Raw genomic sequence first — 18,294 nt, forward strand, 5'->3', positions numbered from 1 at the left:
TTTCCCTTCACTTGTGGGGAGATGTCTGCCTTAGCTCAGGACCAGCAGTTGAGAGAGTGAGCTGAGGGTACAGTTTTTATAGAGTCATGATATGAATGTTTGCACAACTTTCCCATTTCCCATTTTAGCACTTATGCTACTGACTCTGAATTTAGAAGGGAAATGACCTGTTGCAACACTGTGAAGCCTCCACATGTAGCTCCTTCCTCTCTTCCAGTGGCCATTATGTTGACACTAGGGATAGTTGCTGCAAATGGCCATGCAAATGCGAACTTTCAAGACTTTTTTAAAAGTGAGAAGTATACAATATAGTACTGTTAAACTGTCAAAGCATGTAGATCAGGTGTTATTTTCAGATTGCTAAATTTATGATCCAGAAAAGCACCAGTGAAAGGGGATGGATAGAAGGTGACTTTTCCATCCCCTTCTCCCAGCACCTCTCAAAGCCTCCTTTCCCCAAATACCTCATCCCATCTTGAATGGGTTGAGGTGTGGCTGAGAGGGGGAATGCTGAAAATTGGATGGAGGCACCTTCCATGAGTGGGATCCTGAACTCATGGAAAGTGCCTCTGGCCAATTTTCAGCCAGCCCCCATCAGCCACCCACATCACAGCTCACCCCATTCAGAAGGGGTATTCCAGGTCGGGGGCTGCTGGGGGTGGGGGGAAGGTCACATAAAGTGTTGTGGTCCTACTGACCCACTTGATGATCTTCAAGGGAAAATATTTAATAGATTTGTTTCTGTCACATGGAGAATCTGGGTAATTAAATATGCAGCACAGAGTCTCATGGGAATTTTAATTCACAAGTAGTTTTTGGTTTCAGTTGGTGAGTGAAAGGTTTCACATGCATCATTTTTTTTCTGGGATGTACATGTTGTAGAAAACGTACATCTGCCCTACTTATAGAACATTTTATATCACAGTGGATGACGTAGTAGATGAAAGTGATGACAATGATGACACCGAAACAGAATCTGAGATTGAAAATGATAATGAAGATGATATAGATCAACATTTTAAGGTTAGTAATAGAATTGAGGAAATAAACTCATATCGTATTCTGGAAATATTTTTGTTACTTTTCTGAAAAATTGCTTGTGTATACAATATATTTTCAAAATCATAAATATGTTAATTGTATAGTACAGCTTGTGGATGAATTGTCAAAACACTATGGAGAAATGACACTGAAAGTGATCTAGATTTATATCAAGTAAGCTTGGATCTGTGTTTTTGATTGAAGTATTTCACAAACTTGTTGAACTCTGCCTAGCCCACCAAAATTTCTCAACTTTTGTTCTTGTTTAACCGATAAAAACCATCTGTTTGGCAGGAAAGTATCCAGAGATCCGTGGGCAGCTTTCTGCTGTATATATGAATTTGTGGGTTGGGGCAAAAGGATATTAAAGATGGTTCCAGCAGCAGACCACTGCCTTTCCCCTATGACATCCATACTCTTGCTGGCTTGAGTTTCCCCAATTCACTTATTATCCCCAGCAGCAATGGTCCGGTTCTGGCAGCCAAGTTTCAATACAGGCAGGACCTGTGCATGATTCTAGAGCAGTGGTGGGCAGAAAGCAGATCTTGTCCTATTGGTGGATCTCTCGGTGATTTGCAGTAGATTGGCAAGGATTTCTGACTACAGTAGCAACAACACCATGATCCCCCCCCCCCCGCACACACACACACTAAATTACACTGCTGAAATGAAGAAAGCATTGGGGCTGCCAAGAGTTGTTTTGTGTGTGGAAGGACTGTGACCTCTATTCAGTTCTATTACTCAGAACAAATTTCTGGGCTCAGAATTCTTTAATTCCAAGCGTACATCTTTTGCACCAGGCTCGAGTTGGTGCATCTTAAGGTTCTAGTAAATAAATAACAAAGTAGATCCTGCAAACCTGAAGTCTACCTGTTCTAGAGTCCCAGTACTGGCTATTTCCCACAATGTGGGGGATTCTAGCAATTGTTGGAATGATCCCTGGGCACTGTGCCCTGTACCACATCCAAAGAAAACTTCTTATGGCTTCCCACCCTGGGGAACTTGCTCCAAAATATGAGAACTTAGATTTTACTGTAGAATAACAGTTTTCCCAGATTTTAATGCATAAAAGTTTATGCTAGTGTTCTTTTAAAAACCTCATACTTTTGTTTTTTAACAATATATCTTCCTAAAAATCTGATTATTGTCATATTGTTAATTTTGTTAGTTGAAATGCAAGATTTTGTTAATTTTGTTAGTTGAAATGCAATATTATACCATTCCACAAACACAAAATACCTTTCAAAGTCCATTTTAAATTATGCTTGGTATCTGTATCTCAGTAAAGTGTCATTACCTGCTCTCAAAGCTGAAACATTCTATATGTTTGTTGCTCATTTACTCTCTTGACTGCTGCCTATGTTAGTGAGATCATCATCCATGTAAATCAATGTTGCATTTCTTTCACTTTGAAGCTCTCAGTTTAGTTCTATATCATTTATTTTCTTATAACTTGCATGACAATCACTTTTAAAGGGCATGTATGTTTACATGTATGAACATAAATTCAAAATTTAAGTCAGTTTTCATCCAAGAATCCACACACCCTTGTAGTGAACTAAAAAGTTTATGAAATGTTATGAAACAATTGAAAGTTTTCAATCTTGATCTCTTATTCACAATGCCTTCTGGATTACCAGTGTTGACTAGTACTACCCCACTAATATGAGCAGTACTGATCTTAAAGTAACTGTGTCATTTTAAGACTTTGCCCTGATGTATAGAAATGTGCACGTAGCTTCTTGCTTGAAGTTTTTGTGCACGTGGGACTTTGTGCTCAATTTGATGGAGGAAGCCATCTATCTACATGCTCAAAGGAATCTCCATGTAGATGATCCCTCATTTGAAATGAACATGAGAGCATTTGCAAAAAAGAAAATTTGGTCTGTGTCTTGGAGCCCCTATATGTAGAATTGGAGCATGTATGTCATGTTCCCTTAACATCACAGTCACAGTGAGGTGGCTACTGCCTAAGAGTGTTTTGCATAAAGCTGATCACATTGACAAGCAAAGAAAAGCTCCTGATTTCTTATGTTTAGCACAAAATAATCTGATTTTATAGTTCTTAGTGTAGATTTTTATGTTAAAATACAACACACCTGACAAATGAAGGCTTTAACAAATTTGTTAATCTCAGTAGAAAGTGATTTTTAAAGGGTTGCATCCCTAGATTCCCTTTTTCCAATAAAAGGAGACTGTATTTCCAGAAGACAATTCCTTTCTTTCTATCTAATCCAGTGGCTGCATTTGCATGTAACAATACACCAGGATTTACCATTAAACACGTGAGCAGAAAGGAGCCTGCCCAAGTGCTGAGCTCAAGCATCCCCCTCTTCCTTGCATGTAGCCAGGAGGAAGAATAAGCCAGAATTCTAGTTCACTTTGCTGGATTCCAGGCTTGCCATTACTTGTGAAACAGGAATTGTGGTTAAAAGCAAATTCTAGTTTATTAAACAAGCCAATGTTTGTAGTTGGCTTGTTCAATGATTGACTAGAGTTTATTTAAACCATGATTCTTGGTTCACAAGTAACGACAAGCCAGGAATCGAGCAAAGTAAAAAACAATCCTAGCTTACTGCTCCTGGCCATGTAGGAGGAAGAGAAAGAAGGGAGCACTTGAGCCTGGTGCTTCATGCATGCTCCTTTCTCTTTGTGCATGTAATTCTAAATCTTGGCTTAGTATTACATACAAATGGCATATAGTGAGTCAAGAAGAGCGTTCGTTGTGTTTTTTCTTGTAGTGCGCAAGAACGTTTATTTGTAGTATTAAGAATTATTAGGTATTCTTAATAACCTTAAACTGAAAAACATATAATTTACTCCACAAGATTTTAAATAACGTAGGCTGACTTTCCCCTGCAGAATGATGATATAGAGACTGATATCAACCAATTGAAACCAAAGCAGGAATTGGGACGACCAATAGAAGATCTGAAGATGTATGAACAGTTTTTCCCAGAACTTATAGAGGACTTTCAGGTATAATATGTTGGTAACTTTTTGTTTATGACAAATGCAAAGTAGATAAGACACATTTTACTGGGTTGCTACTTTAATTGAAATACAAGTAAGCATCCAGAAACTGCAAGGTTGGTATTTAAACAACTGAATCTCAGTAAGAAGGTACAGTGAATTGCCGTAGGAAGTTAATAAAATTAATTAAGTTGAAGTAGATACCTTAACCTGTTAGAATGTCTCTTCTGACACTTCCTTGGCGTACCCTCTCCTCTTTCTGCACAACACAGCCCACTGACAACCTCACTTCTGCTTTGTTCAGATGTTCCCATACTTAAAGAAAAATATCAGATTAGACCAATTTCTTTTCCTTTTGCTGCTGGCCCTTCATCTTCACTGCAAGACTGCTTGAATGAGTGGCCTTCACTTAATGAAAACCACTGTAACCAAGATGTCTCCAGCTAATTGTCTTTTCTCAGCTGTCCTTGAAAACTCTGCTACCTTTGTTCATGTTGTCTTCCTTGATTTCTGTGGCACTTTCTTCCTGGCTCTCCTAATGTCTTTCTGACTGCTCCTTTTCTGGTAATTTTTTCCTCATCAGTTCTTTGGCCATTTCACCTATACAGCTACTTTGGTCCTGTGGCTTCAACTAGGACTGTGATACTTTCTGATTCTCTCCCTCTCTTTTTTTCTCCCTCAATTTCTCCCCTTTCGTCCAGTCTCATGTCTTGATGGAAATTCCTCCTGAATGAATTTCTAAATCTAAAGATCTAAAACCAGTATTGCCAAAGGTGGAGTTCTTAATATCTCCACCCAAAGCCCAACATATCTCTTGCTGTCAGAGATATTCTCTCCTACAATGTCTCCTGTTTTACCTATTCCTAGAAGCTTTTGTCAAGACCAGCTTCTTCCTTCTCAGAATTGCTAAGATCAAGTATTAGTACCTATTTCCAAATTGTTGCTTTCTTGAGTCATCTTACATGTTCGTAAGGACAAAAGATAAAAGATCTTAGCAGGTGCTCTTTTAGTTGATAATAGGGGTAGAAAGAGTAGTAGGAGGAGTCTAGTTATAATGAGATAGTTAGTTTGAGGGCTCATAAACCAGCCGCCTTGCTGAGGCTGGGCAGGTCTGGGTCTGGTTGGTGCCTGAATGGAAGACTACCTGGGAGCCATCTTCACTGCCTTAAGTTCCATGATGGAAGAAAGGCAGGATATAAATATACTTAATAAGTAAATACTCTTAATTTGTCATACCAAAATGATCAAGGGGTTGGAGCACCATCCATACAAATAAGTCCAAGGTTTTTTAGTGTAGAAAAGTGTCAAAACATTTTTTTAGTGTAGAAAAAAGGCATGATAGAGATTTATACAATTCTCAAAGTATGAAGAAAGAATGTATTTCTGTCAAAACATTAGAACTTGAGTTCACCGAATGAAGTTGGTTTGTAGTCAGGGCAGGAAAAGATGCATTTCTGGAATTCATTTCCACAAGTTTTGGTGAATCCTTTTAAAAAGATAAATTGGTGGAGGTCTATCAGTGGTTATTAACTAAAGAGAATTCTCATACACTTCTGAGTAGCAGACACCTGGAGCAAACAGGATTACCATTATATTCCTTCCTACTTGTTATCATCTAGTGCAGAGGTGGGGAACCTTTTTCCTGTCAAGGACCCTATTACCTTGGCTGAAACCTGTCGAGGCCCATGTTCAAACAGTTGGCGAGCACAGAGCCCAAATAGGGTGGGGCCAGAGCCAAATGTGGGCAGATTCATGGATGTGACTCCTACCTTTGTTCAGCTCACAATGGGGGGAAAAATGCACCTGCATTGAGGCATTCTCCTTTCCCAACTTGTACAAGGTTCTCTCTATCTGCTTTGTAGTTGGAGACAGAGCAGGATGGAGTAAATAATATTAATAACCTAGAATGGGTGCTGGTGCGGGATGTGGCCTGTGGAAATGGGGTATGGCCTGGGTAGAGCTGGTGTGGCCTAACTAGAGTTCATAGGTCTGGGTTGAGAGGCCTAGAACTCCACATTTGGCCCACATTCTGGAGGTTCCCCAGTGGTATCTAATCTAGTGGTATTTGGCAAGCTACTGTAGGAAACAGGATGCTGGACTGGGGATGGACCTTGATTTGATCCAGCAAGGTGGTTCTTTTGAAGTGACTCCCTGTCAATTTCTGCATCACTGTGTAAGCTCTTCACTTCTGACTATATCTCTATTCTCATGTTTTCACTTTATGCTTGTTTTTCCAAACAAGCTCACCTGCAATTGGCTCACTTTTCTCTGTGTTTTACTCAATGTGCTGCTCCTTCTGCCTGTAACAGCTTCTCCCTTCTGATTCATTAAACGTCCACCCCTCTTCAAAATGTAAGACTGTAAGCCCCCAGGGCAGGGGCTATATCATTTTTGTGTTAGTTATGTGATGTGTAAATCAAATGTCTAAATATTCCTAACTATGATTCCTCCCCTTCTTTCTTCCTCTCTTTTTAATGTTAAGGAATATGACCTAGTTTCCAAGGAACCAAAGCCTTTTTCAACCAATATCACCCTCGGAGGGCCTATTGTTGTTCCTACGGCAGGAGAGGAGCAGTCTCAGGCAAACCATGCAATAGAAATGCCTGTGAAGGATAGTCATCTTCTACAAACAGAGGCTTGTAATAAAAGACCAATCTTTTTGGGTCTGGTACAAAATGATAGTAACATGGACAATAGTTTACAGCATCAGAGTGATCAAATGAAATTGCTTTCATCATGCCAGTGCCTAAACCATGAAATCGTTAAAGACTTTGACAGAATTTCTTTGCAAAATACTTCCAAAAATGAACAATCTTACACAACAAGGGCCATGACCAAAAAAGAGTGTAAAACTAGCCTTAGTGAAATTACCTGTAATAAACCTTTTCAGCATGTTTCATCTTGTGGAAGTGTTTTGTTTGAGGGACGGTCTGTCCAGCTGGGAAAGCTGTGCTGTTCCGGACCTGATCCTGAAGAGGAGGATGTTTCCTGCTCAATTTCTTTGGGAGAGCAAGTTGTGCTTGAGGTGCCTGATACATTACAACTGCATGACCCCGAACTTTATATTGAGGTAGTGAAAACTACAAAGTCTGTTCCTGAGTATTCAGAAGTGGCATATCCAGACTATTTTGGACACATTCCACCTCCATTTAAAGAGCCCATTCTTGAAAGACCCTATGGTGTGCAGAGGTAAGTTCATCTGTATTTCTAACATGTTTCAAGGATTATCTAAAGCTATAACTTTGTTTTGAGTATTAAAGGTTTGCAGTAAAAATCATTGGGTTGGATTTGTGAGTAGAAGGGACTTGGATCCAGTGGAGATGCTGCAAATGAAAAAGAGATTTTCTCCTCCAGCCCTCCATGCCACATCCCATGCTTTTACAGAGCATCCCCAACCCTCCTGAGCAGATATTGGAGGGGCTGCAGGGGAAGGGGGAGTTCCTCAAGGAACTGTGGATCTCACCCACAAGCTTTTTTGTCAGTAAGGAAGAATGTCTGGGGGCTATTGCTGTTGGCTAATATGTGAGAATGTTTTGTGAATGCAAAGGGCAGTATCCAACTCTGTCATTCCATTAGCGCAAATGAAGTTGTGCTAGTGGAACCTAGGTTCTGAACTGTGCACAAGAAGAGAATCCAGCTAAAGTTATGTTTGCGCAAGTGGTTGTACATTACACTAGTGCAACCCATTGTGCAACTGCTTGTACAATCGGTTGCACAAGCTGAATGGGCAACTGCTTGGTCAACGAAAAGATTTGGTGGAGCTCCACTAGTGCTATTTGAGTTTGTGGAAAGGCACCGTTGGATATTGCCCAGAATTCTATATTCTCTTGAGCTTTTTGCCTTCGTATTATAGAACTTAATTCTTAAATAATGAAGCCCATTGAGAACTAGGAATAGAATATTCTCAAGTGTTAGAAATTTTATTACATAAAATTGAAATAATATGAAATATATAAAACAGGAGAGACATTATCATATGACGTTGTGGCCAAGAGTGAGATGGGTAATCCCCAGTTCAGATCTCATCTCTGCCATGAACTCACTAAGTAGACATAGGCATTCTGTTAGCCTCAATTTCCCTATCTTCAATGTGGGATTATAATCTGTTTTATGAGGGTTTTGTACAGATTATTGAATTAATGTATGTAAATTGCTTTCACCTGTCTTGAAGTGCTATGTTAATGCTAAGATTTAATATTTGTATAATTAGTATCATCACTGAAAGTATATATAGTCTTAGAATTTACAGGTGTTCCATAATCTCAAACTTTATTCCTTTTCTTCCACAAGGAAGAAGAGAATGGCTGCCAGTCACATGCGAACTCTGATGTATGTGAAAGAAATATTGGATATTTCTCCTTCATAACATCGGGGTCTCTTGAACTCCTTTTGGGGGAATAGTTGGCAGTGAATGGGTGTGTGCAGTTTCCTTGAACCTTGTATTCTAAATTAATAGGGCAGAAAATCCAACCAATTTCTAATGATCTCTGATTAATTATCCCTTTTCTCTATCAAAAGCTTTCTCTTCATAATATCAAAAACACATGGAATTAGTTTAATATACAGTGTGAATTACCACAGAAGCTTGTGCTATGGCAATACATAGAAACAACAGCCAATCCAGAGTCTCACAATAAGTAGTAAGTAGCAGTGACATGTTGATAATTTGATATTGACAAAACACTCAGGCTACTGAAACCATGAGGTCCAGCTTTTTCTTAATTGCACACCCAATGCAAATACGTTTTTGTGTTGTCCTTTTTGGTTCCATATTTAAGATGAGAATTTGGCTACAACAAAGATTAGGTTATTGTGAAACTAGACACCACCCCAGATTATTACCAAAAGGAAAGTGTTTGAATTATAGTAAGGTCAGGCTTTATTGGTTAGTGGGAGGGCCACTCTTCCATCTGTCATAGATATCTTTTGTGCCTGACTCTTCCTGGCATCTTGCTACTTTTTCTTTGGTATCTCTGGTGACAACTAGGAACGCTGACTCGTATTACGAATCTGGGATTGCTGATAAATATAGAGACATAGACAATGAAAGAGCTGGGTTGTCTCACATGGCATGCTCAGTGATTGACTGAAAGATTTAAAGACATTACAGAAGTATTCAAAGTATTTGTTAGCAATGGCTCTGCAGATTAAATAATTGAAATCATCATCTTATATAAGAATATGGTAGTGTAAGGCTTATTACTAGAGATCTACCAGACCAAGTTTGCTCATTTTTTTAAAAACTGAAGTTTGAGCAGTATAGACATGCAAAATTTTGAAACTTTGAGAAAGTTCAAAGCTCAAGCTTTGGGCAGCTCGGGAAGGGAGAAGAAGTATGAGGCAAAGGGCAGGTTAATGCATATGCCCCACACTGTGCATGTAATGTAACATGTGACACAGTGTGTATATGCACGTGTAATAACGCTTACTCCCGTGAGTTCTTAGAGTGTTAGGCCAAGGAAAGGACAAGGCACAGAGTGTTGGGAAAGGGGCTGAAGAAAAGTCGGTTGGTGATAGTTATAGTTCGAGGAAGAGAAGCTGAGGAGAAGGAGCTGAAAGGACACCAGAGGGAGAAAAATCTTACATCAAGTGTTTTCGACCTCAAGCTTCAAGAAATGGTAAACGATCTTTTTAAAAAGAACATTTTTTTGTTTTCACCTTTGTTGGTTTAATTTGTAGTACATTTATTTTAAACATGTAAAGTTGTTCCAGTTGCAAGGAAACAGGCAAACATACATTTATCCAATCATTCTCAGACCACTAGCCCCTGTGGCAACACGGGATTTGCAATAGTAATTAAAGTGTAATTACAGAGAGATGTTCAGCATCCAGCTTCATATTATTTTTCAGGACTTGTCAATACCTAAAAATCAGACCATGTTGGTCTCAGTTAATGAAAAATGTTAGGTAAGATCATTTATAAAAAGAAAATTGACCATTGTTGGCGAGAGTGAAAGCATGTGCAAAGCTGGTTCATTAAAAGGTGAACCATTGCTTTCTTACTTTGTTTCTGAAATGGTTGTGATATGAGAAAACTTGAATTTTACTAATGTAAACAGGCAGGAAAAATTAATAGGTGTGTGATCGGTCTTTTGTTTAGTTATAAGTGAAGGAGGATTCTAAGACAATTTTAATAAGTAAGAGCTAATCGAACAAAGCATTATTTCTAGAACAATTACAGACATTTTAGTTAGTCTTGTAATCCTAAATATCAAGCTTTTCTTAAGAAACAAGAAGTTCATGTGAACCAAGTTAAGCTTGGCAAAGGAAACAAGGCTTTTTTCTTAGCAGCATGTCCTAACAATGTCAGTGGTTATACAATAATCAGTCTGTTGGATAGGCCCTTTAGGTGACAGAGACATTCACATTTTGCCAAGCATCTTTAGATCTTACTTGCTAATAATTCTAAAATTATTTTTGAGACATGTTAGGCTTTTTCATACTGTAGCACTTGTGAGTCTGTCTGAACAAGTGAAATGTGAATTAATCATCCCTTCATACTTCCTGCATGGACAAGCAACTGGGTTCGGCATATACTGCCCCAGGATGAATTGGAGATGAGAAGGTTCAGTTACGCATTTCTACATATTGGTAGCTGTCCTTGATATGTCTTCTGATTGATAGTTTGCAGTAAGGTAGCATTGAAATATGTTATTTTCTTTTTTCTTTGTCAAAATGCAACTCACTGTTTACTGATTCTTTTTTATTGTCCATAAGCGTTAGTGCTTTAAAATATGCATGTAACTGAGAAAAGAGTCCTGTGACATCTTAAGGACTACCAGATAAACTGCAGCATAAGCCCTTCTAGGCTAGAGCCCATTTCATCAGTGAGAACAACCTTGAGATGTCTTTGTAACAGAACTGACTGGGTATAAATCTGAAAAATAAATATTATGGGTTATATCCAGTGGTTCTGTCTGTCAGAAGAACACACACCGCTGGCAGAATGGATTCCCCCTCCCCATTGCAGCCTCCTGTGTGTCCCAAATCTGCTCTGGTGCAGTGGGCAATGAAAGTGGGGAGGAGGCAGAAAAACGTTTGCATGATGTTGGATGGAGCCCTATACTAATACATTTCATTAATGTGATCTGTAAGGTTTCTAGACCATTCATAGATCTGGTGAAATGGGCTCTAACACATATAAGCTTTCTTTCTTTAGTCTTTGAGGTACCTCACAATTCACTCTCATTGCTTTTTTGCTACAACAGACTGACAGCTACTCATCAGGTTTAGCTATCCTTCACTTTTAACTAGAGTTTACTTATGATGACCTATGCTTGTAAACAGGTTACTTGGACATCAAGGATGTTCCTTATGTTAGCTTTAGAAGTTATATTCTGTGCTTTCAGAGGTGGATTTATCAGTTTCAGTTCTAGCTGCACACTTCACATACTACTTCAGATGTAGGTGTGATTTCTCAGAGCACGTTCAGTTCTTAGAAAAAATGTGAGAAGTAGCCTTGGACAAATATACTTCTTGAAATATGAGCCAGCTTCCTCACCCCCAGTTATAGAAATCTTTTGTGTTGAGTACATTATCAACATCTCTTTCTGTTCACTATACTGTTTGTTGTTGATGTTGTTGTTGTTGTTATTATTATATATGCTATGCATACTTACCTACTTTGCTTTGGAATAAATCCATTTTCATCCCTTTCAACTTTTCTGAGCAGATGTTCCAGCGGTATAGTGGTTCTGTGACATTTGGTTCTGTGAGCCCACAAGACACTGAGGGCCACTTCAGAGAAGACTTATCTTACATGAATAACACATTTGTGTAGGAAATAGTGTGCACCCTGCACATGTGCAGTCATGTGAATCATGCCCAAGCATGTAGTTCAGCAGTCCCTACAGCATGTATACATGGCAGAATACAAGCATCCTTTATCCCTCTTTTCTGTTTATAACCTCATGTTTGAATAGAGGTTTCTGGAGGTGAGAGGTTCGCACACTAACCCAATCACTGCACAGTATAGTCTGAAACTTTTTAACTTTTATCTACAACTATAATTGCATGCATTGCTAATGTAACTTAATTGTTCCCAAATCTTAACTATATTTAACTACTAATACTACTTGAAAAATAATTGATTGCTGATGCAAACTACGAACATTGAAAGGAAAAGACTCCTCTGACAAGGAAACCAAACATTGGATCTTGAAGCCTTGGTACCTTGTATATAAGTGGATTCTTCCTTATGGTACAGTTTTCAAAGGTGGCACTGCACCTCTCTAGCTAACAGTTGTGAAATATGATGTAAGAACTCTCTTTATTTTTATAGGACAAAAATTGCCCAAGATATTGAAAGGCTGATTCATCCTAATGATATCATAGACAGAGTTGTTTATGACCTTGATAATCTCAGGTAGGTTTCACAGCAAAAGTCCCAATTTTAACTCTCTTCTTCATGTCTCATTTCTCTTCAGTTTTAAATTATTTTGTACTTCAAGCAAATATTAAGAAAAAACAAGTGATGAGTAAGTGAGGATATCATAGCTAGTTGGTTTTGTTGACTGTTTACACAATTGATAAAGTCCTGGGACTTGTCAGCATTCCAGCTAGAGGCAGTTATAGATGGAATAGTCCATATCTGTTTAAAATAATCAATTGTAATGGTTTTATATTTTAATGGCAATTAAAAAAACAACTAATGATTGCTTTATTAATGGCTAAATTCAGTTGATTTGATTCACTGCTAATCCATCCTTTTATTGTAAATATAATATACTTATTTTAATTGAGCAGCTTTCAGATTTTCTAGCTTCAGGGAGCCCATTCTGCTTAGAAATCCTTCCATGCCTGCAATGAAACCTCTGTATGTTGCAGAGTATTTTGGGCAGTGTCTTGCCACCAGTCCATGCCGTGCCATGGTGGTCTCCATGACTGCACACTGCAGGAAAGATCAGCACTAGTGAGCAAGCTATCTTCTTTTAACAGATGCTTCCTGTACTTGTTATTGATCTTCTCATTGGCAAACATGAGAAAGGGTTCTAAGATATTCCACCTTGGAAACTCAAAAAACACTATTCTAACTAAGAGAGTAGTTTACCTAGGCAATTATATAACCTAATATGCACCTATTTAATATCAAAGTGTTGGAACTAGATTATTTTTATTCTTATATTTAAAACAAACACACTTTCAAAGAAATAAAATATTAACATTTAAAACTATTTACTACTGGCTATGCTGGTAGGGCTGATGAGAGTTGTAGGCCACAAGTTGCCCACTCCGGATTTAAAGGTCCTCTTAAACATAAACCAAGAGTAAATTAGTTAGATATGATCATAGAAAAAAATGGCGGGGGGAATTCAGGGGGAGAAAAGAAAAATGTTACTCTTAATACTGTATAGTAGCTGAACATTGCATAGATACTTGAGCTGCAATGTTGAAATTATTTACCATAGAGTAACCCTACAGATAAACAACATAGACACTCCTATTTACTGTGCCGTATTCATTAAATCATATTCAAAACAAATCCCAGGAATGTGAAGTGTGAGCGAAGGGAACCTTTACTATTAAATCTGAAGCAATTTAATAATTGTCATAAGCCTGATGACCATCGGTGACATTTGTATCCATGTGAATTACATTATCCCCCCCCCCCCCATCATCCTTGATTATATGTATTCAAAAATGTTTAAAGTCTGGTACAAAGTTTGAATTAAATTACTTCTAAATATAACTTTCCTCGTTATTTTATTTTTTTGAAGTTATCTAGTGCCAGATGAAGGAGATGTCTTGAAGTTTAATTCCAAATTTGAATCTGGAAATTTACGCAAAGTTATTCAGATCAGAAAGTAAGATACTGCCATTATTTTATGTTAACATTGTCCTACAGTTGCTCTTAATTTTAAGACTTATTTGTTTCTACTCATTTTTAGAAATGAGTATGATCTCATTCTGAACTCTGATATAAACAGCAATCATTATCACCAGTGGTTTTACTTTGAAGTCAGCGGAATGCGGACAGGCATTGCTTATCGATTTAATATAATCAACTGTGAAAAGACAAACAGTCAGTTTAATTATGGTAAGACCTGTTTTTCTTTTCCTATTGAAAAGAATCACTTAAGGAAGTATGAGGACGTATTTAGTTGTACAAATCCTTCAAAGTGCTTCTCCTGCTAATTGAAAGGGAAAGCTATTTTGAGTGCTTTTATATCTCACCCCATGGAGAATCCAGGCATAGCTCAACCCTAAACAGGCCTTTTGGCCCTTTTTAAAACCTGTAGCTTTCTCTGGATCTTTCTTAACTGCAGCCTTCTGCAATTCTACCCTTTAAGAGTCCACAAGCCAGCAAGAAAAGGAGCAATGAGATAACTGGAGGTAGCACACTTGACTCTTCATTGTTTCTTTCTTGTATAAAAAGCTGGACTTTTTTAAAAATATGGGAATTAATGACCATCCTTATTACCGTCATGCACAGTATACCATATATAAAATGAGTAGTATCAGTTGAGTGTTGGCCTTACCTCTAAAAATGATTACAGTATATAAAATGTACCATACACTGATGTACAACAGATTATAGTAGATGAAAATGAATATAACAAACCAACATGTTAAAAAAGCATGTTGGGATGGAACTGGTATTACACAGGATTTAAGCAGCTGGCAGGAAGAAGATGGAAATCCTAGCATGGAAACTTATTGACCACATTCAAATGTCATGTTTCCCAGTCCTTCAAACCATACTTTAAAGGACTGAAAATTAGTCCTGCATACATGTGCCTTCCTTTCTGTTCTTTCACACATTTAGCTTAATGGAATACTTCCTGATTTGATCAAACCAGTTTGCTATTACATCTAAACTGGCAAAATGGGTTGAGCAAGCACTCTAAACTGAGATTGGAAACTATGGTTCGATCCTGGTTTGCAATCTTAGTTTGGCAGGCTCATTCATACCACAATGTGTTGGTTCAGATGTAATGACAAACTGTGGTTCAGCTGAGCACACAAGAGGAAGCAGAAAGAACGCAGTCTTGTTCCTAATCCACCAAACCATCCCTGCTATCCTTTTTTCCAATAGTTTTGGAGGATCAGAAACATGACATCTGAATGCTTATGCCCCCACTGATGCTGTTGTGCCCCACCAATTCTCTTCCATGAGTAGCTTGTGGAACAGAGATTTAGTTCTTCTGGGGGCAAAGATGTTCATTTCTAGAACGGGGCAGGTCAGTGGAGCTCGCATAAGGCAGCTCCGATGTCCTGTCCTGATCCAGAAATGGGTTTTTCTGCACATTTCAGGACTTCCTCTAGGAAGCATTAAATCTCTACTGAGCAAGTGGTGGGTCCCGCTTGTGCAACAGAATCAGCAGGTGTCACCACTTGCGCAACAGGATTGGCAGAGGTATAAGTGCCCCGTTGGATGCTGCCCATTGGTTTTAACAGCTCGTGAAATACAAATATAAAGATTGCGAACAACCCAAAGGATCTTGAAATGATGAATTGTTATACAATTTATTAATACTATCAACATTCAGCAATCAAAATAACATCCAGGTCTAGCTAATTATTTATCATGGTATATTCAAAATGCAGAATGATAACTCTAATAATATACTACATAGTGTTTTATTTATTTTATTTATTTATTTATTGCATTTATACCCCGCCTTTCTCCCTCTCGCAAGGAACTCAAGGCGGCTTACATTATCCTCCTCCTCACCGTTGTATCCTCACAACAACAACCCTGTGAGGTAGGTTGGGCTGAGAGTCTGTGACTGGCCCAAAGTCACCCAGTGAGCTTCCATGGCCAAGTGGGGACAAGAACCCGGATCTCCCGGCTCCCAGTCCGTCACTCTCACCACTACACTACACTGGCTCTCATTGATTTTCCCTAATCAAAAAGAATAAGTTCTCTCTATTTAATACTATAGTGAGTGCACTAGATATAGACAGGTATACTTCCTTGCTGAATATGTGCAAGCATATTCTATAGCGTAATATATTTTTCTTGAAGGTATGCAACCCCTCATGTACTCTGTTCAAGAGGCACTAAGTGGCCGGCCCTGGTGGATTCGTGTAGGAACAGATATTTGTTACTACAAGTAAGTATAACAGTGAATGTATGAGATCAAATATTGAATGAATAGGCTAGAAAACTATCTTGAAATTTATTATATTACTGTTACTTATATCAGTCATGTTACTGTTTTTAAAACCAATACAGGAGAGTTAAAAATTAACCTTTATTAGTTTGTACGACACATAATACTTGAGCAAGTGATGTGTGCCTGGAGATTATTTACATGAAATGATAAATTAATATGCGTTGTATCTTTAAACTAATGTTAACATTTTGTTCCTAGGAATCACTTTTCGAGAAGTTCAATTGCAGCAGGAGGTCAGAAGGGAAAATCCTACTACACAATTACCTTCACAGTCAGCTTCCTACATAAGGATGATGTTTGTTACTTCGCTTACCATTATCCATATACTTATTCAGCTTTAATGGTGAGTTAATTTTAACTTGGATAGATTCATAATCATTTTTCTATAGATATGATTTTATTATTAGGCTTCAATGATTTCAAGTACAACTGATTGCAGTGGTGGCTGGTAGCCAATCTGACAGTTGTGGAGAAATCAGGTCACCAGAGTTGGAGCTCAGGAGTCACTGGAGGAGGAGCCAACATCACCCAGAGTTCAGGTCGGAGAAGCATTGAAAGGCTTAAAAATGGGCAAGATAGTGTAGCATAGCAGCTTTTAAAAATGTTGCACAGTAAACCCCAGAGCTAATGGCAGAGGAGTATTGAAAGGCATGCTAGCAAGAATCCTGCAGCCCAGAAACAACAAAGGCAGTGGAGCATCAAACAATTGCCATATCTGCTTGTGGGTGGGGAGTCAGTTTAAATAGATCTTAGTTAATGTATTCCATTGCATGCTCAGAATAAATGCATAAAGATATATTTAATGTGAATTCCCATTGTTTAATTTGAACCACAAACCCACCAATGAATCTTTAAAGCACACAATTATTTTTTCTTGATCCCAGATCCACCAATGAAGTTTTAGAAGATACCAATTAAATTAATTTTTCTCCATCTAAAGTAATTATCCTGGTAGCCAGAGATGAAGTATAATTTGTTAGCAAGTGGTAATAAAGTTTTTATAAATTCAACCAATGGACTTTGTCCTCCAGTAACTGAGGAAGGTATTTCCTGTCTGGGGTTTTTAGAAATTGGGCAGTGTTACATATGGACTGAGATCCAAACTACCTGTGAATGGAACTGTGAGTGAAGCCCATAGGATGTTCCTGCTGGAGGAAGGGGGGGAACGATTCCTCCTTACCCCTGCAGCCCCTATGCCCCTCTAAAAACATCTCCAGAGATCAGGGGACTCTCTGAAACAGTATGGGAGGTGGCATGGGGGGGGGAAGGGGGGATCAGCTGGGTCTCTGTTCCTTCTGTGAATGGAAGGGGCCTTTCTGTTCCCAGGAGGACACGTCTGGATCCAACCCATATTGTATAATATCCATCTTATTTTTACAAATACAGTGGTGGAGCTTAACAAGAATATTGTTATAACACTCGTCTAATGGTGATGGTATCCGCTGTGTTCTTAGCACAGTAAAAACTTAATGTATAAACTATGCTGTATCTAGCAGTTTTGGTACAGTTCATAAAACTCTATCTTCAAATTAACAATGATTAAATAACTGAAGAAAGTGTAAGCCTAATTATTTTAAATTATCTTTTTGTATTATACTGATATGATATTCTGCATTGATAATATTTATGAGACTTGCATGCACCAGTAGTATAATGTTCCAGGTTTTCAGTTTGAACATCATGGTACACAACATCAGTGTGAACATCACAACTTTATATTCTAGATTTCAATTTAGGACAAAATGAAGTATGACTATATATTTTAATAGATTTTTTTACTTCTGTGATCACACTTCTACCAGTTCTGTGTTTCTTAAAAAAAAAAAAAAGGGAGCTGACCTATTGGTTACATATAGTAAGGGAGCTGGGATTAAAAGGGAAAGATATTCTAAAACAATGCACAGAAACAGCATAAGGATGTGCCAATTTAAGAATACTGTTAAATGTATTTAAATAGCTTTAAAAATTATTTATTGTTTACAATTTTGAGAGGGGTAGGCAAGTTAGTCTATTGAGCAAAAAAAGAAAAACACATCAAAAAAACAAAGAGTCATGTAGCACCTTAAAGACTAACAAAGTTATTATGGCAACAAGCTTCTGTGGTGGCCTGTAGTCCACAAAAGCTTTAGTCAGAAATGTGTTAGTTTTTAAGGTGCTACAA

The 18,294-nt window shown here is 38.1% G+C and overlaps 1 protein-coding gene across 2 annotated transcripts in view; it reads left to right on the forward strand.

Moving 5' to 3' along the window:
• AGTPBP1 (ATP/GTP binding carboxypeptidase 1) overlaps window positions 1-18,294 on the forward strand; it is a 71,545-nt gene that overhangs the window by 36,874 nt on the left and 16,377 nt on the right. The window contains exons 12-20 of one of the 2 annotated variants that reach the window (XM_084834161.1): window positions 926-1,023; window positions 3,904-4,020; window positions 6,497-7,203; window positions 8,305-8,343; window positions 12,296-12,379; window positions 13,731-13,817; window positions 13,902-14,050; window positions 15,983-16,070; window positions 16,332-16,476. In XM_084834161.1, the coding sequence (XP_084690287.1) occupies window positions 926-1,023; window positions 3,904-4,020; window positions 6,497-7,203; window positions 8,305-8,343; window positions 12,296-12,379; window positions 13,731-13,817; window positions 13,902-14,050; window positions 15,983-16,070; window positions 16,332-16,476 (1,514 nt within the window). The remainder of the gene's footprint in view (window positions 1-925; window positions 1,024-3,903; window positions 4,021-6,496; window positions 7,204-8,304; window positions 8,344-12,295; window positions 12,380-13,730; window positions 13,818-13,901; window positions 14,051-15,982; window positions 16,071-16,331; window positions 16,477-18,294) is intronic. The other variant, XM_084834162.1, reaches the window with a different exon arrangement.

Source organism: Heloderma suspectum, chromosome 2 (genome assembly GCF_057233095.1).
Source record: "Heloderma suspectum isolate Gila_16-S chromosome 2, 16-S_ref, whole genome shotgun sequence".
Lineage (NCBI taxonomy): Eukaryota > Metazoa > Chordata > Lepidosauria > Squamata > Helodermatidae > Heloderma > Heloderma suspectum.